The following is a 27,064-nucleotide window of genomic DNA, read 5'->3' on the forward strand; positions in this document are numbered from 1 at the left end:
GAAAGAGTGAGACTCCATCTCAAAAAAAAAAAGAAAAGAAAAAAAGAAAAGAAACCAGATGTGAGAGAGGGCATGGAGATAAAATTGTCAGGATGTTGGAAATGACCAGATCTGGGGACAGCTAGAGTCAAAACTGATGCTAAAAACAGGGTTGGTAACTGGGAATCACTTATGGTAATGGGATGAGGAGAAAGAAGTGGTTTGGAGACAATAAAAAAGAAAAGAAGTACAAGTGAAATATCTCATTTGAGCCATGTCAATTCAATACAACACTTAGTGTGGGGGCTATCCAGGTAGGGATTTCTGGAGTCCAGCATGAAATGTATACCTGGATCTGAAAAGAGACCACAGCTGGGGATAAAGATGTTGGTGTCTACAGCTGAAGCTGTAAAGTCAGTGAGATCACTAAAAGACAAAAAAAGATGAAGAGGAAATAAGAGAGAGTGGAGCACAGAGTGGCGGGGGACAAGTAACGTGAGGCCACGCACATCGTATGGAGCAGAAGAGGGAGAACCAGTAGGGGAACCAAAGCATCTTGTGCTTTGGTCAACCAAGGCAACTTGGCTCAAAGACTGAAAAAAGCACTACTGAGGTCAGCAGAGAATCTAAGGGAAGCAGCCTAACAGGGACGATCAAGAATTCTGTAGGACTGGACTCACTTCAGCTGCCACCACTTATCTTCAATGGCCATGCTATGTCTAATTTTAGCAGGACCAAACTAGCAGCCCACACCTGTGGCCTGGGAATCCCTGCCCAGCACTAAATGAGCAAACTACTGGCATTAAGACGATGAAACAAATGTTTAATCTTTCTCTGGCAATGGCAGTGACTGAAGATCCCTTAATAAAAAAGCTTGTGGCCATGTGCAGTGGCTCACGCTTGTAATCCCAGCACTATAGGAGGCCAAGGCAGGCGGATCATGAGGTCAGGGGTTCGAGACCAGCCTGGCCAACATGGTGAAACCCCATCTCTACTAAAAATACAAAAATTCGCTGGACATGGTGACGGGTGCCTGTAATCCCAGCTATTCAGGAGGCTGAGGAAGGAGAATCGCTTGAACTCGAGAGGTGGAGGTTGCAGTGAGCCAAGACTGCGCCACTGCACTCCAGCCTGGGCAACAGAGCAAAAGTACGTCTCAAGGAAAAAAAAAGTGCAACTGAGCACATAAGATTCTGTCTGGGAACATGCTGCATACAAGGAAATTGCACCCAAGTAGAGGACAGTTTCTCAGTTAAAAGCATCATAATATTTTTTCAGATAAAAAGCATCCTGCTAATATTTAACACAGACCAACAGGTCACTTACCGCAGGCAGAGGGCAGTAGAACTGATGAACTGTGTGCATGACGTCCAAGAGCATATTGTGTCCAATAACAAGTTTTCCCTAAAGAAAGTCAAGGTTAGAAAAAAGACTTGTACATTCAAAATTATACTGGGGTTTGAGGATGTATAGTTCAGATTCCAAGAGGACTTTGTTCTAAACTTGCTTTCCACACTAAAAAAAAACGAAAACAAAAACAAAAACAAAGTACAAATAAGCAAATTTGAGCTGGCTTCATTCCTCCTCCATTTTGGAATGTTAACTCCAGAAGGCAAAGTGAAAGCTCCAAATGACTTTGATGTCACTGATCTTTTTCTTGAATTTTTATTAATTATGCCACCCTCATGCATCAGAAGTAGTGAAATTTTGATTGAAAAGTTTTTTTAAAAGTAAAATCTGGGCTGGGCATGGTGGCTCACGATCGTTATCCCAGCACTTTCAGAGGTCAAGGTGGGTGGATCACCTGAGGTCAGCAGTTCAAGACCAGCCCGGCCAACACGGCGAAATCCTATCTCTACTAAAAATAGAAAAATTAGCCAGGTGTGGTGGTGCATGCCTGTAATCCCAGCTACCCAGGAGGCTGAGGCCGGAGAATCGCTGGAACCCAGGAGGCAGAGCTGCAGTGAGCCAAGATTGTGCCACTGCACTCCAGCCTAGGTGACAGAATGAGAATCTGTCTAAAAAAAAAAACAGTAAAATCTGAAAGCATTGACTCCCTTAAACTGTCAAATAATTTGGGAACAAAACTAAACACAAATTTTAGGGCTGCATCCTTTAAAACAACCCATTTATTTTAAAAGATACATTCATACCAATGCTAAAAGGTAAAAAAAACTAATTTCTAACTATATTAAACAGAATTGCATTTCCTATATCATTATGTCAAAATTCATGGGGTATGTTCTTAAATACGTATCCATTAAAAGTCACTGCCTTTCAGCCAACTGAAATACAATATATGCGCTGGCAGCCCTTTTCGTGCAATGGACAGTGTGTCTGTCTTATGCTATATGTGCAACAAATTAGTCCATTTTGACAAAAATTAAACTTCCAAAATGCAACATCAACTTAGATTTAGCCAGCCAGTTGACACCATTTTTAACATAAAACATCAGGGGCCAGGCATGGTAGCTCACGCCTGTAATCCCAGCACTTTGGGAAGCCAAGGCAGGCAGATCACCTGAGGTCAGGAGTTCGGGAACAGCCTGCCCAACATGGCGAAACCCTGTCTCTAATAAAAACACAAAAAATTACCTGGGTGTGGTGGCAGATGCCTGTAATCCCAGCTACTCGGGAGGCTGAGGCAAGAGAATGGCTTGAACCCAGAAGGCAGAGGTTGCAGTGAGCTGAGATCGTACCACTGCACTCCAGCCTGGGTGACAGAGCCAGACTCCATCTCAAAAAAAAAAAAAAAATCAGGTTACCACGATGGAGCTTTTTACTATGTCCCAAAGGACCTTCAGTGTAACACTGCTTGACTCATGGGACTACACATTATCTGAAATAATCCTACACAAAATCTCCCAAATCTAACAGAGAAGCTGTCCTTTCGGCTCAGTATTGTTGTACATTCTGAATACCTATGCTAAGCTAAAATAATGAACATTGATTGAAACCACAGAAAAGATGTGCAGGCAACCCCAAATGGAATGCAAACACTAAGAAATGAACCAAACTGTATTATAAACGACTACCATAATCATACTGAAGGTTAAGAAGAAACAAACTAACTTGGAAAAGAGCATCTTGACTAGATAATGTAAAGCTAAAAACAAAAAGAATTGCACATAAATCATAAGTGTTATAATCTCATCAATAAATGTACTTCTCACGAGGTATGGGTTAGTAGCTCTGAAGCTATTTTATGTGTATACCAGGTTTAAACAAATAAACATAATGGAAGTAAAAGGAACTGGATTTCTCACTGTTGAGAAAGAAGGCACAAATAAGAAAAGAGAGGAAGCTAAAAATAAGTCATGTGGTATTGTACTGGAATCTGAGGTATCGGTATAAAGGCGTGGATACACCCATGCGCACATGCGCACGTGCGCACACACACACATTTATTTAGAGATAGGGTCTCACTGTTGCCCAGGCTGTAGTGCAATGGCACCATCATGGCTCACTGCAGCCTCAAACTCCCATGCTCAAGCAATCCTCCCACCTCAGCCTCCCCTATAGCTGGGACCACAGGCATGTGCCACCACTCTTGGCTAATTTTTTAATTTTTTTTTTTTTTTTTTTGAAATGCAGTCTTGCTCTGTTGCCCAGGTTGGAGTGCGGTGGCACAATCTCAGCTCACTACAACCTCCACCTTCCAGGTTCAAGAGATTCTCCTGCCTCAGCCTCCTGAGTAGCTGATACTACAGGTGGCACCACCACACCGGCTAATTTTTGTATTTTTAGTAGAGACGGGGTTTCACCATGTTGGCCAGGCTGGTCTCAAACTCCTGACCTCACGTGATCTGCCCGCCTTGGCCTCTCAAAGTGCTGGGATTACAGGCGTCAGACACACACCCAGTCAATTTTTACATTTTTTGTAGAGACGGGGTCTCCCACGTTGCCCAGGCTGGTCTTGAACTACTGGCCTCAAGCAGTCCTCCTGCCTTGACCTCCCTAAGTGTGGGATTACAGGGTTGAGCCACCATGCCCAGCTACATACACATTTATATAGCTCCACACACACATACATACACAGAGAGACACAGAAATATAGCGGTGTGTGTACATGCCTAGGTCTACATACATATGCTTCTTAGCTCTGTCCAGTGAGAGGGCTTAGAAGCAATAATATCACAGCAGTAACCTAGGGCCAGATCTTGGTTTCTAAATTTCATTCCCCATTAAAAGGGACCAAAGCTCCATGGAGAAGTCATTCATTCCACAACTGAGCCAGAGAAACTACAAGAATACCAGAAAGCAAGGAAATGCTCAGAAAAGGACAGGGTGCTTGTTCAAAGGACACAGGAGCCAAGTCAAAGAAGCTCCAATGGTCAAAGGTGGTACAATTTAAGCAACAAAGTAAACAGCAAAAACACTAGATAATAATCTGTAGAATAAAAAAAATCCCTGAGCTCATACTCATATACATAAAAACAATTAAATAAACAGGAAAGGGCTGGGTGTGGTGGCTCATGCCTATAACTCAAACACTTTGGGAGGGTGAGGTGGGGGAGACTGCTTGAGCCTAAGAGTTCAAGACCAGTCTGGACAACATGGGAAGATCTCCTCTCCACAAAAAATATATATAAAAAATTAGCCGCATGTGGTAGCGCATGCCTTTAGTCCCAGCTAGTCGGGGGGCCAAGGAGGGAGGATCGCTTGAGCCTGGGAGGTGGAGGCTGCAGTGAGCCAGTGTACTCCCAGTGTACTCCCAGCTTGGGGAACAGAGAGAGACTGTGTCTCAAAATTAAGTAAGTACATAAATAAACAGGGGAAAAAGACATTTTTTTCTTTTCCCCCCAATTTTTTTTTGAGACAGGGTCTCAACTTTGTTGCCAGGCTGGAGTGCAATGGAATCTCAGGTTACTGCAACCTCCGCCTCCCAGGTTCAAGCGATTCTCCTGCCTCAGCCTCCCAAGTAGCTGGGATTACAGGTGTGTGCCACCATGCTCAGTTAATTTTTGTATTTTTAGTAGAGATGGGATTTCACCATGTTGGTTAGGCTGGTGTCGAACTCCTGACCTCCAGTGATCCGCCCGCTTCAGCCTCCCAAAGTACTGGGATTACAGGTTTGAGCCACCATGCCCAGCCCATTTTTTTCTTTATAGAAGAATTCCAAGAACAAATGTAGAAAGGACGAAGGAAATAGAAACTTGCCATCAGAATACCACAGTAATAACTACTGCAGGAAAGATATGCTGATAGACGATAATATTAATAGGCAAAGTTTGGGGGAAAACAGGATTTTCATGGTCTCAAAGTATCTCCCCTAAGATATTTATAAACTATAAAGTCAATTAAACTATATAGTTAATTTAACTATAATTTAATGATATAGTTAATTTGTTAACTATAAAGTTAATTTCACAGAACACAAATCCAGCCGACACCACCTTAACCAAGCGATCAAGATCAACATCATGGGCAGGGCGCGGTGGCTCACACCTGTAATCCCAGCACTTTGTGAGGCCGAGGCAGGTGGATCACAAGGTCAGAAGACTGAGACCATCCTGGCTAACATGGTGAAACCCCGCCTCTACTAAAAATACCAAAAAATTAGCCAGGTGTGGTGGTGGGCGCCCGTAGTCCCAGCTACTCGGGAGGCTGAGGCAGAAGAATGGCGTGAACCCAGGAGGCGGAGCTTGCAGTACACCAAGATCGCGTCACTGCACTCCAGCCTGGGCGACAAAGCAACACTCCCTCTCAAAAAAAAAAAAACAACAACATCATGAACCATCATTTCTGTGGTATTCTTGCCAAACCATATATCCTCAGATCAGTCATTAGAAAATGTGAGACAAATTTCAACTGGGGGACTTCTGACAAAACAGCAATCAATATCATTCAAAAGTATCCAAGTTATAGGGCCGGGCACGGTGGCTCACGCCTGTAAACCCAGTACCTTGGGAGGCTGAGGCAGGCAGATCACTTGAGGTCAGGAGCTCAAGACCAACCTGGCCAACATGGTGAAAGACCAGAAATTAGCCAGGCGTGGTAGCAGGCACCCGTAATCCCAGCTACTTGGGAGGCTGAGGCAGGAGAATTGCTTGAACCTGGTAGGCAGAGGTTGTGGTGAGCCAGGATCGCGCCACTGCACTCCAGCAGGGTAACAGAGTGAGGCTCCAGCTCAAAAAATATACATATTTAAGGTATGGGATTTATGCATCTTATTTTAGTCAACTTTCATTGAAGACTCAAAAATTTTAAATGTCCAGATTGCTAATAAACAGGGCTTTTTTGTAGTATGCTTTGGGATGTTGACTACCAAAGGTCAGCAACATGTTATGAATATTCTGTAGAAGAAAGATGTCAGAGAAAAGAAAACAGGTACAGCAAACTAAGGTATCTGAATGTGTGTAAGGCAAACAAATGTCCAATCTCAGAAAAGCTGACTAAATTATCATGATGGCTACAGAAGAGCTCAAAACCAACTGATGTTCCATATCTCTGAATTTTAGGGCCCGCCTGAATCAAAACCATCACTTATCTGAAGTCTGCTAGCAAGGACTGCACAACATGAGCAAATGGAACCAGAAACTCAATTCTGCTTTTCTGGATACCTATAATCTCAGCCACTGCTGAACAGGCTCACAGCTTTGTTTCTATCTGGATCTATCCAACTTTCTATTAGACTTTAATCGCCCCACTTACTTGAGCGAGAGAGGTCCTCTTGAGCCAACCCTCTTCTTTTACAAGGCTCTGTAAACCTCTGTTTATTCCGGAATGAAGACAGTGGGGGGCCTCCCCTACAGCGCCCCTGTGTTTACAAGCCTGCAGCCAGCAGTGAGACAGCATGAAACTTTGAGAGGGTTTCTATGGCCTTAAAGCTTCCCTGATGCAAAGTTCAGCATCTAAGGTACAAGATGATTCCTTCTCCAAGGGCTGTGCTCAAAGAAGAGAATGTCCTAGACTACAGGCAATTTAGCATCCAAGCAAGTTGTCTGTCTAGAACAACCAGCAGCATGACCCAGTTTACCTGCACAAGATGTGGATGCCTGTTTTCTTTTTTTTTTTTTTTGAGACAGGATCTTAGTCTGTCACCTAGGCTGGGGTGCAATGGCATGATCACAGCTCACTGCAGCCTTGACTTCCCGAGCTCCAGTGATCCTCCCACCTCAGCCTCCCAAGTAGCTGGAACCACAGGCATGTACCACCACACCTGGCTAATTTTTGTATTTTTAGTAGAGATGGGGTTTCCCCACGTTTCCCAGGCTGGTCTCAAACTCCTGAGCTCAAGCAATCCACCCGCATCAGCCTCCCAAAGTGCTGGGATTACAGACATGAGCCACTATGCCCGGCCACCTGTTTTCAGAAAGGCCTCACAAAGCAAGGAAAAACACCCATCATATCTATCATAGAGTCCCCTAGAACATTTACACAAATGGCCAATATCTTTTTAAAACGTATCAAATATTATTAAGAATAAGATTCAATTACATTTATGCAGCATAAACAAAGACATCATTATTTTTACCGTCTAGATTCTTCTACTTAGGGAACAAAACACCTTCAGTCAAATATCTATTGTTTCTCCCCTTATTCCTTACTTTCTTATTCGACTTCTTACTGGTTTTGAGAATAACTTGGTTTCCATGTAGTCATATAAGGACAACATAGTGTAACCCTCCTAGGCATTTTTCAAGCAAGGCTCTCTGAAAATTGATTTGAATATAATTTAGCAATAATGTCTCACCAAGTGCATTATAACAATAGTCTATCTTGATGAAGTTCTAACTTCTTCCTTCATACCAGGTAAACATTCTAAATGAGATGAAATGATTAATCTGCAATGATAATTAGATACTTCACCTGAAATAGTATGCTCTGCAATCTTGCTAAAAAGTCTGGCTCACTTACCGAATTAGCAATGGCATGAATGACTCTAGAAAACCCCACAGCATCATTCAGCTCCTCCTAATTAAAAAAATATATACAAGTATTACTGATGTATAAATATTCCTTATGTGAATGAATTAAAAACCTACCCGAAAAAAAGACACTGAAATTTTGTATCAAGTTAGATAGCTTTAGTTTCCTGTGCTTTGTGCCTATCTTTCCAAACATCTGCATCTAAAATGATCTACGCACATACTTTTCCTCTATTTTAGAAAGTAGAATGAACAAATGGAAAATTATTCATTAGTTACTAAAATAACAATGCTTAGGATTTACCCATCACTTCACTGAATTCTTTAACATTTTCAAGTCTTTCAAGGTATCTTAAAAACACTAACTTAAAAAGTCGCCACCTGCAGGCTAAACTCAGTAACACATGCAATTCTGAGGAAACCCATCTGGCAGTTAACTGATCAAATCAAGCATTTTCATAATTCCTGATTTTTTTCCTTGAAAAATACATTTTTACAAAATTCTCCCACCCACCTTCTTCTCTTCTATATTCTTTCCAGCAGTGTTGAAACTGGCTCAGTGTCTCTCCTATCTTGAAAATGCTCCCCTCCTCTAAGCTTTCTCAGACTACCGCCCCTTCTACTTATCTCATCAAAGCTAACTTGAAGGACTTCTCCAGTTTAATTCCCAGGTGTTCCCAGTCCTCTGGCTTCATGCTCACTGAAATTGCTCACCTCCTTAAAACTAACCCCAACACTGGCCAGACGCGGTGGCTCACAGCACTTTGGGAGGCAGAGGCAGATGGATCACTTGGGGTCCGGAGTTCGAGACCAGCCTGACCAAGATGGTGAAACCCCATCTCTACTAAAATAAAAAATAAGCCAGACGTGGTCCTGCATGCCTGTAATCCCAGCTATGCCACAGGCTGAGGCAGGAGAATCGCTTGAACCCGGGAGACGGAGGTTGCATGCAGTAAGCCGAGATCGTGCTATTGCACTCCAGCCTGGGCAACAAGAGCAAAATTCCATCTCAAAAAAAAAACCCAAAAAACAAAAAAAACCCAACAACAAAAAACTAACCCCAAGACTAACAAGTATTTGCAAGGATGTAGAGAAACTGGAACCTGTGTGCTGTTGATGAAAATGCTAAACAGTGCAGCAGCTAAGGAAAACAGTATGGAGGTTCATCCCAAAAAGAATTCCCATATCACCCAGCAATTCCATTCTGGGTATATATCCCAAAGAATTGAAAGCAGGGACTCAAATAGGTATTTGCACACCTGAGTTCACAAAAGCATTATTCACAATAGTCAAAAGCAACCCAAGTGTCCATAAACAAATGGATAAACAAAATGTAGTCTAGCCATACAATGGAATATTATTCAGCCTTAAAAAAGAAGGAAATTCTGACACATGCTATAACATGGTGAACCTTGAGGATGCTATGCTAAGAGAAATAAGCCAGTCACAGGAGGACAAATACTGTACTTACATGAGGTCCTCAGAGTGATCAAATTCATATGACAAAAAGTAGAGTAGTGGTTGCCGAGGGGGGGGGGTGTCTGGGGTGGGAGATGGTGAGTTGCTTGATTAGTACAGAGTTTCAGTTTTGCAAGATAAAGAGAATTCTGGAGATGGATGGTGGTGATGATTGCACAGCCATGTTAAAGTACTTGATGTCAGTGAACTGTACATTTAATAGTTAACATAATACATTTTGTTATGTGTATCTTACCACAATTAAAAATTGGTTTTTTTGGGCCAGGTATGGTGGCTCACGCCTGTAATCCCAGCACTTTGGGAGGCTGAGGAAAGCAGACCAACTGAGGTCAAGAGTTAAAGACCTGGCTGGCCAACATGGCGAAACCCCATCTCTACTAAAAATACAAAAGCCAGGAGCGGTGGCGGGCACTTATAATCCCAGCTACTCTGGAAGCTGAGGCAGGAGAATCGCTTGAACTCAGGAGACAGACGTTGCAGTGAGCCAAGATCATGTCACTGAAAGCGAGACTCCGTTTCAAACAAACAAAAATTGCTTTTTTGGTTCTGTTTTTTGTTTTTGAGACAGAGTCTCACTTTGTCGCCCAGGCTGGAGTGCAGTGGCATGATCTCGGCTCACAGCAACCTCCGCCTCCCAGGTTCAAGCAATTCTCCTGCCTCAGCTTCCTGAGTAGCTGGGAATGCAGGTGCATGCCCCCGCGCCCGGCTAATTTTTTTGTTCTTTTAGTAGAGATAAGGAAAAACTGTTTTAATTATAGTTTAAAAAACTACTGCCAGGGCTGAATCCAGCCATGTCTCAATCCTAACCCCTACATGGGAGCTGACACTGCTTCCCTTGGCTGTGTACCACAATAATCTCCTGGTACATTTTGTCAACTTCTGCCTATCATTTAAATGCTGTTCATCCTCAGGATTCAGTCCCAGATCCTCTTTTCATTCTTCATGTACTCCGCAGTTGCTCTGATCCAGTCCCAGTCTTTCTGCCAATGACAATCATGCCTAGCCCTCACCTTTCTTCTGTGCTCAACACTGACAAACCTGCTGAGAGGATATCCACCCTTGCATGTTCTGAAAACACCCAAAATCTCATCAGGTCAAAACCAGAATGGAACATCTTTTTCCACTCTGGGGGAACGTCTTTTTCCACTCTAGGGGACGCCATGGTGCCCTGGTGGCCTCGCATGTATCAAAACAGGTCATGCAGGTAAAGGCTAATCTGCGTCTTGGCTACAGACTCATCTGCATCTTGGCAGAACACATCAGGAGGGAAGAGTGGGAGGCACAGGCTTCTAAGGAGCAGCTATGAGGCCAGCTCCCACCCCCTTGCCTGTCACTCCTGGGAGGCTGTCATGAAACAGTTCCTCATCGCCTCCTGGATTCTGAGGACGTGTGAGGCTCTCTGCCTCGTCTTCTCAGAAGAGAGCTGCAGAATACCAAAGCCCTGAGCTGTGGCCTAGAACTGGTTCCTAAGTGAAGTCACATCACACAACACACACTGCAATCATCTCGCACTGTTTCTTTTTTTTTTTAAGACAAGGTCTCACTCTGTCACCCAAGCTGGAGTGCAGTAGCATAAACTCAACTCACTGCAACTGCAACCTCCACCTCCTGGGTTCAAGCAATTCTCCAGCATCAGCCTCCCAAGTAGCTAGGACCACAGGTGCATATCACCACACCTGGATGATTTTTGTATTTTTGTAGAGATGGGGTTTCACTATGTTGCTCAGACTGGTCTCGAACTACTGAGCTCAAAGTGATCCACCTGCCTCAGCCTCCCAAAGTAGTGCTGAGATTATAGGCATGAGCCACCGTACCTGGCTTCTAACTGGCACCTTTTGTTTCTGCGTTTTCCTTTTTAGTATGGGGGACAGGGACCACAGGCAGCACCTTTTGCTCATCTTTCTCCGTACAGGTAATATGCTGTCTCCCAAAGTGGGTCGTTGTATCTTTACTGGTTGAGTCAATCAGGAGTGACCCCGCCTAATGTACGTATGAGCATGACATTCATCCACATGCAAACCTACTCCTCTCTCCTCCACCTTTCCCCCGACCAATGTCACTCCAGCCAACTCCTCCAAGTGAACGGAACGCAATCTACCCCATTGTGCAAATGTCTGGCATAAGCATTTTCCTCCTTCCCCCTTCCTCCTCCACCACCCACATCCAGTCATAAATTCCATGGATTCTACCTTCCAAATATCTCCAGATCCCATCTATACTGCTACTTACTATCCTATGCCAGGTCACCAACATCTCCTAGCTAGGTTACTCCACAGCTTAACTGGTCTCCTGCCTCCAGTCTTACTCACTCAAAACCATTCTTCATATAGCAAGCAGGATGATGTTCCAATGGCACAACCTAAGCATGTCATCCTCATCTGTCAGATCATGTGCTCTGAACTTGGTTTAAGGAAAACTAGTAACTATACATGAAGTTAGACGTGGCAGTATTAAAGGGCAGTGACACACAAGCTAAATGAGAATCAAGAATACTTTCTTCAAGGACTGGTTTAAGTAGACACTGGTCAACAGTGACGTCAGACTCACTTTGCTGGCTATGTCTCATGCTTAAACCTAACTTCCCCTTATTCTAGTCCAGGTTTTTCTGCCAATTCAATTGTTCTATAAAAGAAAATTATTCATTAAATTGAATCCAACATATGATCTGAACTAGACAGGAATAAATCAATATTTATGTTGCCATTTCTCACCCCCCAAGAACTAACATAGCCCAATTACCTGTTCTTTGGCATGTTTCTGCTGCTCTCTTCTTTTGCGTTCTTCTTCATCTACTTTGCTGATAACTATGTATCGCTCCTTCTAAAAGACATAAAGCAGATACATAATTTTCTTTTCCTTTTCCTTTTTTTTTTTTTTTGGCGACAGAGTTTCGCTCTTGTTGCTCAGGCTGGAGTGCAATGGCACGATCTCGGCTCACTGCAACCTCCACCTCCTGGGTTCAAGCGATTCTCCTACCTCAGCCTCCCGAGTAGCTGGGATTACAGGTATGTGCCACCACACCCAGCTAATTTTTGTATTTTTAGTACAGACAGAGTTTCTTCATGGTGGTCAGGCTGGTCTCAAACTCTCGACCTCAGGTGATCCACCCGCCTTAGCCTCCCAAAGTGCTGGGATTACAGGTGTGAGTCATGCGCCCGGCCACAGATACACAATTTTCTAGAGGCAACTTAATCCAAAAAATTCAGACTTCTGCTGCCATTAGAATTTTTTTTTTTTTTTTTTGAGACAGTCTCATTCTGTCACCCAGGCTGGAGTGCAGTAGCACAACCTCAGCTCACTGCAGCCTCTACCTCCCAGGTTCAAGCAATTCTCTTGCCTCAGCCTCCAGAGTAGCCAAGATTACAGGTGCGCACCAATATGCCCCGCTAATTTTTGTATTTTTAGTAGAGACAAGGTTTCACCATGTTGCCCAGGCTGGTCTCAAACTCCTGACCTCAAGTGATCTGCCCACCTTGGCCTCCCAAAGTGCAGAGATTACAGGCATGAGCCACCATGCCCAGCCAGAAGTTATAATTTTTGTAACTACACACTTCTTTTTGTATGTGACAGGTTATCACTTCCATCGCTCAGGCTGGAGTGCAGCAGCATGATCACAGCTCACTGTAGCCTCAAATTCCTGGACTCAGGTGATCCTCCTACCTCAGCCTTCTGAGGAGCTGGGACTACAGGAATGTACCACTATGCCTGGCTAATTTCTTTTTATATTTTTAGTAGAGACAGAGTTTCACCATGAGTCCAGGCTGGTCTCAAACTCCTGGGCTCAAATGACCTGCTCATCTCAGCCTCTCAAAGTGCTGGGATTACAGGCCTGAGCCACCATGCCCAGTCACTACAGTCTTTCATGAGCCAAATATAACGGAAAACACTTTGAAATGCCAACATAAGTTGAGCTGATGCATTACAAACCAAATTTTGTCTCTGTGTTTCCATGACATTTTCCTACAGTTTACTAATTCAACCCAACAGACATCAGTTAAAAATATCAACAGACTGTGAGAATAAGACATTTCCTATGACAAATACTAAAAAAGTTATGTTGCATTTGAACATCGATTTCTGAAGAGTTTTAAAGTAAAATGCATATGTTGTATTAACATTAACAAAACTTACACATATATGTTGTATTAACGTAAGAAAAAACCCTGGATTTTCTGCCAACGTGTCAGATAACTAGTGCTTTCTTCCTCATATATATTTTGTGTCCACTAAAGATAAATCATCTATCAAGATTATTTTTCTACTTTATTTAATCTCTAATTTTATACCTGACTTAAGAGCAACAACAATTATAAAATTCAAACACTGCAGAAGGAACCCACCACTAGCCACCCACTATCCATCACAATTCTATCAGTGTACCCTGCGTACCCAAGACAATAGCTATGCTTACGACCAGGATTCTAAAATTTAGTTTTATCTACCCACGCAACATGAAGCCATTTCTTCACATGTACCATTATAGCTTTCTGCCATACTAAGAATACAAACTAACATTTGTATACTTTCAAGTTTACAAAGCATCACTTCCGCTTACCCACAGTATAACCATAAAAAGGCTATGAGAAAGTATAGATCACTGTTATCATGCTCAGCCCCAATGTACAGAAGAGGAAAATGAGGCTTAAAGAGGTCAAATGACTTACCCTAGGTTACCCAGCTCATAGCAAGCATAGACAAGGTACAAATTCTGACTTTCAGCACACTAGGGATTGCGGGCAGTGGCTCAGGTCACTGCTGTGGCTCACTCTGTGAGGCCGAGGCGGGCAAAATGTTTGAGCCCAGGAGTTCAAGACCAGCCTGGACAACAGGGCGAAACGCTGTCTCTACTAAAAATATAAAAAATTAGCCAGGCATGGTGGCACGAGCCTGAAGTCCCAGCCTGGGAGGCTGACGTAGGAGAATCACCAGAACCCAGGAAGTCAAGGCTGCAGTGAGCTGTGATCACCCCACTGCACTCCAGCCTGGGCAATCAGAGCAAGATCCTGAGAAAAAAAAAAAACGAAACCCATATCAGCGTAACAATGAATGTGTTTAATGTTAGCGCTAGATAATTCTTGGGGTTACCTTTTCAGTTTCTAAAGTCTCCACATGAATGCCTTTCGGATACCTAAAGAAAAGAAAAACATGGTATCAGTAGATGAGTCAATGACAGCTAAATCCCAAAATATTTTATAAGCAACCATCCAGCTATAAATTAAGTAACGTAAGTTTTATTAACTATGAAATAATTATCACTACAATGAAGACTTCACAGCACATTTATTTTATAACATTTCAGCTGCTAAATGTTTCCTTACCCTTGCTCGTAAACACATAAACATGGATTTGACTTTCAAATTAATTTTTTTAGGACTTAGGCATTTTCTTTCTTTCTTTTTTCTTTTGAGATAGAGTCTTGCTCTGTTGCCCAGGCTGGAGTGCAGTGGCGAAATCTCGGCTCACTGCAAGCTCCGCCTCCTGGGTTCACACCATTCTTCTGCCTCAGCCTCCAGAGTAGCTGGGACTACAGGAGCGCACCACCACGCCCCGCTAATCTTTTGTGTTTTCAGTAGAGACAGGGTTTCACCGTGTTAGTCAGGATGGTCTCAATCTCCTGACTTTGTGATACGCCCGCCCTGGCCTCCCAAAGTGTTGAGATTACAGGAGTGAGCCACTGCGCCCAGCCAGGACTTAGGCATTTTCTAAAATGTCCTACATCTCAAAATACAGTCAACTCATTACCAGAGTCAAATCTTTCTTCCAAATATAAAAATGTTTCCTAACTGAAATTGTGAAAGTCTTATTTTATTTTATTTATTTATTTTTTTTTTGAGATGGAGTCTCACTCTGCCATCTAGGCTGGAGAACCGAGCTGCAGTCTTGGCTCACTGCAACCTCTGCCTCCCAGGTTCAAGTGATTCTCCTGCCTTTGCCTCCCAAGTAGCTGGGATTACAGGCATGTGCCACCATGCCCGGCTAAATTTTGTATTTTTAGTAGAGATGGGGTTTCACCATGTTGGCCAGGCTGGTCTTGAACTCCTAACTTCAGGTGATCTGCCCACCTCGGCCTCCCAAAATGCTAGGATTATAGGAGTGAGCCACCACACCTGGCCTGAAAGTCTTTTTGGATTGCACGGGGCATATAAAGAGGAGGTTTTAGATGGTCAAATCTGCTGTAGTTTTGCATGGTATTAACAGTTTGCATCAGCCAACGAGGAGAAGGATGTGGAATGCAGGTGGAGTAGGCTGCAAGGATGACATGACAGGAAAGGAGTGTGGGCAAACTAAACGGCCCTTTCCTATTGTGTTCAAAGTATATTCCCAGTATACATGTCACCAGTAGATTCCAATGGAAGAACAAGGTCCCCAAAGTCAAATGGAAATGTCCACCTGTCTATGTCAATGTTCAATTTCTGAATTGAAGACCCACCTGCAAACACAAGGAAACCAAGGGAAACATCCTTGGAAAAATACACACACAAACGTCTGGATGTTATTTCAGGGGATTCACAGACCTCCTGAAACCCATCCATAGTCTCACCCTAAGTTAAGAACTCTTGCTTTACCAAAAGCATTCATCTGAGTATTTCCCAGGTCTGAAACAAATATTCATTGTATACCCCCAAAGGACAAAAACACTACCAATCCATAGCTTAATGGATGCACCAAAGTGATAATTATTTTAAGAAGCCTTCAAGCATCTGTTAAAAAACAGTAACAAAAGAAAATTAAGTGAGTATTCAACTTAAGAAAGCAGGGGAACTTGGTGGGGTCAAATCACTGAGAACCGCAGAATTTCAAAAAGGAAATGAGAGCTAAGAGATTATATTTAGTCTTTAAATCCTGGGTCCCCCAAAGAGCTCCTGCATACAATATAAATACTTACTTCCAACTCAAAGTCTGATAAATTAGTTTTCTTTGGAACCTATAAAAACAAAAAAAAAAGGTATTGATTTTGGTTCATTAGAAGTAAATCCAAACTGATCAAGCATTTGTTGAGAAGGATTTCACTTTAAAAAGAGACTTCATTAGAACTGACAGGTAATTTGCAAACAAAAATAGGCAGGTTATTTGACATGGGGGGAATTCCTCATCACTTGTCTTCTAAAATTTTCTTTAATATTATACTGCTTTTATTGAAGAGGTAGAAGTTCTTGTCTAATCAAAATATTGCTTCCTGCGGCTGCATAAAGAGAGTTTAAAGTAGACAGACGCATTAAAATACTTTTGTGAAGCTCCTCACAAAGTAAAAGGAAAAAGACAATCACGTTACTGACTCTTTGAAATGCTAATGTTTTTTAAATGCAGAGAGAAATTAAAAGGGTAGAAGTAGCCTGAAAGTGAATTCTTTCTTCTGAAGCCTTCATGTACTAAGCACTCCTCAAGGCCAAAGTAATTATGCCACTCTTGGGCATAACTGAAAGTCAAGGTTGCACAACAGTTTTCTCCGCTCCAGGTATAGGACAAAGCATTCATTCAGTGTCTCAGTATACACAGTCATCCCCACTGTGTAACGCTAAAGTTAGTGCTTAATTCTTGAGAACATACCAATAATAATAAGACCCTTTATAAAGGTGTTTTGAAAAGACTAGATGCATCAAATGCCACAAATCATCTACCTTTCCGAAAAAAGAACACGCAGAAATGTTCAGGACAACTAACCCGGTACATGGCTCTAAATCCAAGTTCTTGTTTTCTTCACTTTGTAATAAATCTTCTATTTTCTCTCTGAAGAATTAGAATAGACCATGACCATCAGTACCTTTAAGGAATTAAGTCATCAACCAAGAAAATAATCACAACCAAAAACAGTCTAAATATAAGAATGTGGCCGGGCGCGGTGGCTCAAGCCTGTAATCCCAGCACTTTGGGAGGCCGAGACGGGCGGATCACGAGGTCAGGAGATCGAGACCATCCTGGCTAACACAGTGAAACCCCGTCTCTACTAAAAAATACAAAAAACTAGCCGGGCGAGGTGGCGGGTGCCTGTAGTCCCAGCTACTCGGGAGGCTGAGGCAGGAGAATGGCGTAAACCCGGGAGGCGGAGCTTGCAGTGAGCTGAGATCCGGCCACTGCACTCCAGCCTGGACCACAAAGCGAGACTCCGTCTCAAAAAAAAAAAATAAATAAATAAATAAATAAATATAAGAATGTGTGACAATGTAATTCTACCAAATTACCCTATAACTTTTAGTTCAAAGACTTTTTTAAAAATGCTTTATTTTGACCTAGGCATAGAATTCCAGCACTCTGGGAGGTCGAGGTTGGGGGGGATCACTTGAGCCCAGGAGTTCGAGACCAGCCTGGGCAATATACTGAGAGTCCCTCACTACAAAATATGTTAAAAGTTAACTGGGCATGGTGCAGTGTAACTGTGGTCCCAGCTACTTCAGAAGCTGAGGTGGGACGATCGCCTGAGCCTGGGAAGTTGAGGCTGCAGTGAGCTGTGATCACGCCACTGCACTCCAGCCTTGACAACAGAGTGAGACCCTGTTTCAAAAAATAAATAAAATGAAACAAAAAAAGCTTTATTTGGCATATTTTTGGGGGAAGAGGGTTACTGCTGTTATTAATTAGTGACTTCTCAAGGACTCGTCAGTACAAGTGATTTAATTTTTGACTTTCCCAGTAAAATGGTTACACCAACAACTAAGCTAAGCAAGACCAGACACTTGTCCAAGATCATATCTGCTTGTCAGCACCTTTACTGCAAGCAAAGAGAACATGGACATGCTGCAAGCTGGATAAGCCTGATCCACTACTCTGCCTTCAAGGACATTGGACAGTGGCTGTCAGGTATTCAGTACATGCAAGTTTTAGAAGTCAGCTGATTAGCATTTAAAAAACAAGAAAAGGGGCCAGGCAATGGCTCAGGCCGATAATCCCAGCACTCCGGGAGGCCGAGGCAGGAAGATCCCTTGAGCTCAGGAGTTTGACACCAGCCCAGGAAACACAGTGAGATCCGTCTCTATTTAATTAAAAAAAAAAAAAAAAGTCCATGCAGGTCTGCCCATGTACTGAAATCTTGTGCCTAGTGACATGTAGCAAATCCAAGTACAATACATGGAACTCTATTTACAATTTGTTGCTGTTGCACAAATTTGAATATGCCGGCTAGGCACGCTGGCTCACGCCTGTAAGCCCAACACTTTGGGAGGCTGAGGCGGGCGGATCACTTGAGGCCAGGAGTTCGAGACCAGCGTGGCAAACATGGCAAAACCTCGGCTCTACTAAAAATATAAAAATTAGCTGGGTGTGGTGGCGCACACCTATAATCCCAGCTACTCAGGAGGCTGAGTCACAAGAATTGTTTGAACCTGGGAGGCAGAGGTTGCAGTAAGCCAGGATTGTACCATTGCACTCCAACCTGGGCAACAGAGCAAGACTGTCTCAAAAATAAAACAAAAAAAAATTTTTTTTAATATGCCACAATTACATCCTGCCATTCACAACGTCACACCTGTGTGTATACTATGTTTGCAAAGCAGAGGTTTGAGATACACATGCCTGTCATGCCCCAATATACAGCACACAATGCATGCTTAGTTTTAGTTTAGGAACTTACACCACTTGGTCAATAAACTTCTTTTGATCCTCAGGAATCGTGACAGGACATTTTGAAGTGTTAGGAGATACGTAGGACAGAGCTCCTGCACCATTCGCCTGTGAACGTTTTTCATCATACTGCTCTCTTAACTGTCTTTCTTCTTCCTGATTTAAATATGGAATTCCTAAGCATGATTTTAAAAAGAACACATTAGCAGAAGTAACTGTCTAACATAAAATTTGTTTAACAAACCAAAGAGTCTAAATTACTCAGGAAAGATTTACCATATTTAACTACATCTCAAAAAATGAACAGAAAGGCAAGTGATTTTGAAATGTGTTTATCATTCATCCATTCATTCAGTCTTCTTTCAAGAAATATTTATCTGGCACTTATGCTTTGCCAAAGCATTATATTAGGCACTGAGGAATGAACAGTGACAAGCTGATGCATCCTTCTCTGAAGGGAACTACTTCTGACAAGATAATCAGGAAAGTAAGGGAAAACCCAAAGGATGAGAATAAGTCGGATATGAAAGGAGCTAGGGGAAGAATCCTTCGGGTAGGGGAACAAGTATGAATACCCAGAAGATGGCAATGGCTTGGACTGTTCCAGGAGCAGCAAGGAGCTGGTGTGGCCAGACGTCGTGAGCAAAAATGGAATGGTACAGCATCAGATTGGAGAGAGTATGGAGCAAGATTCTGCAGGCCCTCACAGGCCAGGGTAAGAAATGCACATTATTCTAACAGTGACTGGACAATATTAGAAGATTTTAAGCAAGATAATTACCCTACCTGCATAATGCTTAAAAGGCCATGACAACTACTCTGAGAGTGGAAGTTGGGAAACAAGTTAGGAGCAATTATCCAGGCAAGAAACAAGAGCTGGATCAGAGGTCAGCAAATTTTTTCTTTCTTTTGTTTTAAGACAGAGTCTTACTCTGTCACCGAGGCTGGCGAGCAATGGCACAATTTGAGCTCACTGCAACCTCTGCCTCCCGGGTTCAAGCAACTCTGTCTCAGCCTCCGGAGTAGCTGGGATTTACAAGAGTGCACCATCACACCAGGCTAATTTTTGTATTTTCAGTAGAGACAGGGTTTCGCCATGTTGGCCAGGCTGGTTTCGAACTCCTGACCTCACTGCCCGCCTCAGCCTCCCAAAGTGCTGGGATTACAGGTGGGAGTCACTGCCACCACGCCCGGCCAGCAAACTTTTTCTTAAAAGGCTTGATGGTAAATATTTTAGGCTTGTGGGCCATGAGGCTCTCTGTTGCAATACTCAACCCTGCTGTTGTGGCACAAAAGCAGCCATACACAGAATGTACATGTACAGGCATAGCTGGAGTCCAGCAAATCTTATTTACAAAACAGGGAGCAAGCAGTGGGCTGTCGTTTGTAACCCTGGCGTTGACTACAGAGGTGGCAGGGTAGATGGAGACAGTGATTTTCTAGACATAAGAGGTAACTGATATCCTGGAGATGAAGGATAAAGGGAAAGGCAAAATCAGGAAAAACACCTTGCAGCCGGGCGCGGTGGCTCATGCCTGTAATCCAACCACTTTGGGAGGCCAGGGAAGGTGGATCACAAGGTCAAGAGATGGAGACAATCCAGGCCAACATGGTGAAACCCCATCTCTACTAAAAATACAAAAATTAGCTGGGCATGGTGGCGTGTGCCTGTAGTCCCAGCTACTTGGGAGGCTGAGGCAGAAGAATTGCTTGAACCCAGGAGGCAGAGGTTGCAGTGAGCCGAGATCATGCCACCGCATGTCAGCCTAGTGACTGAGTGAGACTCTGTCTCAAAAAAAAAAAAAAAAAAAAAAAAAAACCTTGCTCTTTGGTTCAAGCAATTGGGAAGATGGTAGGGCCACTAACTGACGTGAAAACAAAGAAGAGAAAAATAGGTACTGGGGTCCAAGGAGTGAAAATCAAAAGCTACCTTTTGGACATACTATTTTTTTTCCTTTTTTTTTTTTTTAGGACTAAATCTTGCTCTTTCACCCAGCCTGGAATGCAATGGCACAATCTCGGCTCACTGCAACTTCCACCTCTCAGGTTCAAGCAATTCTCCTGCCTCAGCCTCCCAAGTTGATGGGACTACAGGCACCCATCACCACGCCCAGCTAATTTTTGTATTTTTAGTAGAGACAAGGTTTCACCATGTTAGCCAGGCTGGTCTTGAACTCCTGACCTCAGGTGATCTGCCCGTCTCAGCCTCTCAAAGTGCTGGGATTACAGGAATGAGCCACTGCGCCCGGCCACAGACATATCAAATCATCTAAGGGTATACACAAATTAAAACTTGCAGTTACAAGCTCAAGGGAAAGGTGTTGAAATATAAATTTAGTTATCACTGGGATATGGGTGGTATTAAAAGCCATGGGGACCAGGCGCAGTTGCTCATGTCTGTAAGCCCAGCATTATGGGAGGCTGAGGCAGGCAGATCACCTGAGGTCGGGAGTTCAAGACCAGCCTGACCAACATGGAGAAACCCTGTGTCTACTAAAAATACAAAATTAGCCAGGCATGGTGGCACATGCCTGTAATCCCAGCTACTTGTGACGCTGAGGTAGGAGAATTGCTTGAACCCAGGAGGCAGAGGTTGCGGTGAGCCGAGATTGTGCCATTCCACTGCAGCCTGGGTGACAAGAGCGAAACTCCATCTCCCAGAAAAAAAAAAAAAAAACACCATGGGAGGCCAGGAGCCTGGCTCATGCCTATAATCTCAGCACTTTGGGAGGCTGAGGAGGGCGGATCACTTAAGATCAAGAGTTTAAGATCAGCCTGTTCAATATGGTAAAATGCCCTCTCTATCATAAAGTACAAAAATTTGCCATGCATGGTGGCACGTGCCTGTAGTCCCAGGTACTCAGGAGGCTGAGGTGGGAGAATCACATGAATCTGGGAGGCGGTGGTTGCAAGTGAGCCAAGATCACGCCACTGCACTCCAGCCTGGGCAACAGGGTGAGACTGTCTCAAAACAACAATAACAACAAAGCCAAGGGACACTAAGGAATTTGTAGAAAGAACAATGAATGCAGAAAACCACCATCTGTCAACGATAACTGCTTAAAGCAAGAATTATCAATGGATGCTAAAACTAACTGGCAAAAAAAGTGGTCCAAGTTAACATCAGCAGTAACAGGACAAATGACATCATGTGCCTCCTGGTATGATATACAGAGAACACACTCAAAGGAGAAGCAGGGAAGGCAACAGATAGTGAAAAAGCAATGTAAGTCAACAGATTGCTGAAATAGGTACCAGAGCAAGTGATATAGAAGCACAAGAAGTAGTACTCTCAAAGAAAGAAACATTAAAAACACTAAAAACAATAAATGAGACCATGCACAACAGCTCATTCCTATAATCCCAGAGCTTTAGGGGGTAGCGGCAGGAATACTGCTTGAACCCAGGAGTTTGAGACCAGCCTGGACAATATAGTGAGACCCTGTCTCTATAAAAAACGTAAAAATTAGCTGGGCATGATGATGTGCGCCTACGGTTCCAGCTACACGGAAGGCTGAAGTTAGAGAATCACTTGGGCCAGGGGGTCAAGGTTGCAGTGAGCCATGAATGTGCCAATGCACTCCAGCCTGGTGACAAAGCAACACCCTGTCTCGAAAAAGAAAAAAAAAAAAGATAGTAAATGAGAAGTGCAGTTTTTGACCCTAAGATCCATGACACTGCCACTGGTATAGGGGACTAAAGACAGATAGAAAGAAAGACTACTGACCACCTGGTCAAGAAACAGACCAGAGCATTTGCTGGTTATCCTTGAGGATACTAAAGTCACCCAGAGAAGGGCAGGAGTGGAGAGAATGATAACACACCAAAGCCAAGGCTATGATGCACGCTGCGGCTACAGGAGTCAGCACAGAGAGGGGCTGCAGAGCTGGTGACAGCCTGAGAATGGCGGCTCCTGTACAAAACAAAATTCAGGTGCCAGGCGCGGCAATCACACCTGTAACCCCAGCACTTTGGGAGGCCGAGGCAGGTGGATCATCTGAGGTCAGGAGTTGGAGACCAGCCTGGCCAACATGGAGAAACTGTCCCTAGTAAAAATACAAAATTAGCCAGGTATAGTGGCACATGCCTATAATCCCAGCTACTTGGGAGGGTGAGGCAGGAGAATCACTTGAACCCGGGAGGCGGAGGTTGCGGTGAGCCACGATCGCACCACTGCACTCCGGCCTGGGCAACAAGAGCAAAACTCTGTCTCAAAAAAAAAAAAGAAAAGAAAATTCAGGTGTCTGAAGGTGGCATGGGGAAACGAGGAGGACACCTAGCACAGCCTGGCCAGAGGAAGACAAGAGTGAGAGGGAAAACCACCAGGGATGGAGAAGGCTACAGGGGGAAACTAACAAGAGGAGTCACCTGGTTTCCTTCCAGACAAGGAAATCAAAGGAACTTGAGAGAAGACTGCTGTAAGGAAAGGGCCTGACATTTACAGAGCCTGAATGGAAAGTCCTGCAAATGGAGAGATGAGGGTGTAAGTCAGATTTAGAGCATATCTACAACAGCATGGGATGAGGCTTGGTAGTATGGATGACCTGGGAGTCCTAACTATTGTGACTAAAATATTCCACGGCATGACTATAAAACAGAAGAAGGAGGCACATTCCAATCTGGCTGTTTCTCTTCTTCTATGAAAAAAAAAAAAGTTAGAACTACGCATCCATACGAGTACCGGATAAAGTGGTTCCTTCAAGAAATGCTGCCACTAGTCCAATACAATGCTCTAAATGCATTTGGAACTTCTATTTTATGACGGCTTTCAGAGTGAAGTACGAGACTAATAAAAAAAAATGTCTTTATAATACCCAAACTGTATTGCTCTGCTGGTTCAGTCACTATGTGAAGTAGTTTTGGCTCCAAAAAAGTTTGTTTTCATTACCTCCAAAGATCGAAATCAACAAAAATTAAGATGCAGCACCACTGAAGTAATTAAAAAACAATATGGGCCAGGCCCAGTGGCTCATGCCTGTAATCCCAGCACTTTAAGAGGCAAAGGTGAGTGAATCACGTGAGGTCAGGAGTTCAAGACCAGCCTGGCCAACATAGTGAAACCCCCTATCTACTAAAAATACATAAATCAGGTGTGCATGGCGGCGTGTGCCTGTGGTCTCAGCTACTCGGGAGGCTGAAGCATGAGAATCGCTTGAACCCGTTAGCGGAGGCTGCGGTGAGTCGAGATCACACCACTGCACTCTAGCCTGAAAGTGAGATTTTGTCTCAAAAAAAAAGAAAAAAAAATAACACCAATATGGCATGGGTACTAAACACCTTGCAAAGAGGTTCTGCTGAGAAGAGGAGAATTCATTTGAGGCCCATGTACTTTTTTCTGAGAAAAGTTCAGTTATTCTTGTTCAGATAAACCTCCTTCCCTCCTTCATTCATTAATTCTACAGTCACCATGGGGGAAAAAAAGCAAAATTTATGTAAATAATTAAATTAAAATATTGACCTTGTACATACTTAATACCACTGCAAAAAGCACGGTCTTCCTAAACACTTTTGGAGAAGCAAATGAAGAGGAAGGAAAACCAATTTGAAACGCTCCGATGTCCAGTACTCATGCACCCACTTGCATCAAATATTTGGTGATACAGAAAAGAAATCATGCTATGCAAGGGGATGTGAAATGAACAATACACAGTCCCTTCCTCAGGTGCTCCCCAGGCCATCACCCTAGCAAGTTAGCTATTATCAATCGTGCAGTCTCCGTACTTTCCTTCTCTCGTAAGAAACTAAGATACTGTCTCCAACTATTAAAAAAGCAACAGGGAGGCAGGGTGTGGTGGCTCACGCCTGTAATCCCAGCACGCTGGGAGGCCAAGGCAGGTGGATTGTTTGAGAACAGCAGTTTGGGACCAGCCTGGGCAACACGGCAAAATCCCATTTTGACAAAAAATATGAAAATCAGCCAGGCAGGCTGGCGCAAAGCTGTAGTCCCAGCAACACGGGAGGGTGAGGTGGGAGAATCACTTGAGCCCAGCAGGTCAAGGCTCCAGTGAGCTATGATTGCACCACTGCACTCAGCCTGGGCGACAGAGTGGGACCCTGTCTCAAAATAATTCTTGCCAGCAGAGGTGTTACAAAAAACAAACATAAAAAATAAAATAAAAATAAATATGCACTAGCTGGCAAAGAGGGTTTTCATTATAGCATTACTGGAATACAGTATATTTGTAAAGTACACACCTCTTGTTACACTGAAAGAAAACAAGGCAGCATTCCCCACAGGTGGTGAGTTAGGCCACTATGTCACACCAGTGGTAGAATAAACTGCACTCAATAAAAACAGGAGTTTGAAGGGCCTTATCAGAGTTAAATGAAGTAGCATCTATTCTGTTCAGCTCATAGCTGATTTTTTTTTCCCCCTAAAAGATCACAGTAGGCTGGGCATGGTGGCTCACACTTGTAATCACAGCATTTTTGGAGGCTGAGGCGGGCAGATCACAAGGTCAGGAGATCGACACCATCCTGGCTAACATGGTGAAACCCCGTCTCTACTGAAAATACAAAAAATTAGCTGGGCGTGGTGGCGGGCGCCTATAGTCCTAGCTACTCAGGAGGCTGAGGCAGGAGAATGGCGTGAACCTGGGAGGCGGACCGTGCAGTGAGCCTAGATCCCGCCACAGAACTCCAGCCTGGGTGACACAGCAAGACTCCTTCTCAAAAAAAAAAAAAAAAAAAAATCACAGTAAGCAAGTTTTTAAAAATTCTAAGGCTGCACATGGCTACACAAGCATGCTGGAACTCTGAGACTGTGTTTCAGCAGACACAAAATAATAATTCTCAACCAAGTCCAGACTTACTTCCTAAGGACATTGTGAAGGTTTATAAGCTCTAAAGATAGGTTACCCATAATCTTACCATTGCGAAAAACTTTATTAAAATCAAATCCCTGGCTTGCTAGAAAGTCAATGCTGGAGCTCTGAAACAGAGTAAACAGAACACATGTTTTGGGGAGGTTAGTGGCAGGAATATAAAGAGATGCAGAGAAGTAACTCAAACAAGAAAACAAAGACAACAAGGCAAGGAAGCAATGTGCCAAAGGTCACAATACAAGGAATTTCTACTCCACAAACAATCTATTAACCGCTTAAAACATTTGGGCTTTTCTCCTTTATAGCTTACAAAACAAACATCCTTTGTTTTACGATTTTTTTTTTATACACAGGGTCTCCCTACGTTGCCCAGGCTGCTCTCAAACTCCTGGACTCAAGCGACCCTCCTGCCTTGGCGTCCCAAAGTGCTGGGATTACAAACATGAGTCACCACACCCAGCCTGCTTCATAATATTTTTAAAATATCCATTGGGTAGACCGGCATAGTGGCTCACGCCTATAATCCCAGCACTTTGGCAGGCAGAGGTGGGCACATCACTTGAGGTCAGAAGTTTGAGACCAGCCTGGTCAACATGGTGAAACCCTGTCTCTACTAAAAACACAAAAATTAGCCAGGTGTGGTGATGTGCACCTGCAATCCCAGTTACTCAGGAGGCTGAGGCTGAGGAGAACTGCTTGAGTCTGGGTGGAGGAGGTTGCAGTGAGCCGAGATCGAGCCACTGCACTCCAGCCCAGGCGACAGAGCAAGACTCTGTATATATAAAAAAAAAAAAAAAAAAAAAAAAAAAAAAAAAAAATCCACTGGGTGAACAGATATTCTCCCAATAGGCAGAAAGCTCCTGATCTCTTGACTGTTGTAGTACTGACTAGGAAACTGTAAATAGAACTAAAATGTATTTTATTACCCCATCCCAGGTTCAAGTTTAATGTAGCCTACATACACAGGTTATAAGACACTGACATCCACCTCAAATTAGATAATGAAGACCCAAAATCTTAATTAAATGTTCTCGATGATCAAGATCAAAAGGGAGGCCAGGCACCATGGCTCATACCAGCAAACCTAGCACTTAGGGAGGCCAAGGGAGGAAGATTGCTTAAGCCCAGGAGTTCAAGACCAGCTTGGGCAAAACAGTGAGATCCCATCTCCACAAAAAATTTAAAAATTAGCCAGGCATGGTAGCACATACCTGTAGTCCCGGCTACACAGGGGCTGAGGTAGGAGGATCACTTGAGTACGGGAGGTCAGGAGGTTGAGGCTGTAGTGGGCTACTACCATGCCACTGCACTCCAGCCTGAGTGACAAAGTGAGACCTTGTCTCAAAACAAAAAAGA

At 43.5% G+C, this 27,064-nt stretch overlaps 1 protein-coding gene and 2 long non-coding RNA genes across 18 annotated transcripts in view; 1 reads left to right on the forward strand and 2 right to left on the reverse strand.

Moving 5' to 3' along the window:
• The window catches only part of PARN (poly(A)-specific ribonuclease), a 207,667-nt gene that overhangs the window by 171,100 nt on the left and 9,503 nt on the right, over window positions 1-27,064 (reverse strand). For 12 of the 16 annotated variants that reach the window (XR_013412338.1, XR_013412339.1, XR_013412341.1 and 9 more), the window contains 8 exons: window positions 25,755-25,815; window positions 18,895-19,060; window positions 16,992-17,057; window positions 16,216-16,254; window positions 14,415-14,457; window positions 12,069-12,149; window positions 7,840-7,896; window positions 1,306-1,383 (listed from right to left, as the gene is read on the reverse strand). Coding sequence is in view for 12 of the 16 variants with exons in the window: in XM_077987107.1 (XP_077843233.1) it covers window positions 1,306-1,383; window positions 7,840-7,896; window positions 12,069-12,149; window positions 14,415-14,457; window positions 16,216-16,254; window positions 16,992-17,057; window positions 18,895-19,060; window positions 25,755-25,815 (591 nt within the window). In the remaining 4 variants the exon portion in view is untranslated. The remainder of the gene's footprint in view (window positions 1-1,305; window positions 1,384-7,839; window positions 7,897-12,068; window positions 12,150-14,414; window positions 14,458-16,215; window positions 16,255-16,991; window positions 17,058-18,894; window positions 19,061-25,754; window positions 25,816-27,064) is intronic. The other 4 variants (XM_077987102.1, XM_077987104.1, XM_028841067.2 and 1 more) reach the window with 2 other exon arrangements.
• Window positions 20,824-25,584, forward strand: LOC144338346 (uncharacterized). The gene is made up of 3 exons (XR_013412346.1): window positions 20,824-21,046; window positions 21,400-23,038; window positions 25,334-25,584. It is a non-coding gene; the product is annotated as an uncharacterized LOC144338346 (long non-coding RNA).
• LOC144338348 (uncharacterized) lies at window positions 25,862-26,520 on the reverse strand. Its single transcript, XR_013412348.1, has 2 exons — window positions 26,241-26,520; window positions 25,862-26,136 (listed from the first exon to the last, which is right to left on the reverse strand). It is a non-coding gene; the product is annotated as an uncharacterized LOC144338348 (long non-coding RNA).

Source organism: Macaca mulatta, chromosome 20, assembly GCF_049350105.2.
Source record: "Macaca mulatta isolate MMU2019108-1 chromosome 20, T2T-MMU8v2.0, whole genome shotgun sequence".
NCBI classification, from domain to species: Eukaryota; Metazoa; Chordata; class Mammalia; order Primates; family Cercopithecidae; genus Macaca; species Macaca mulatta.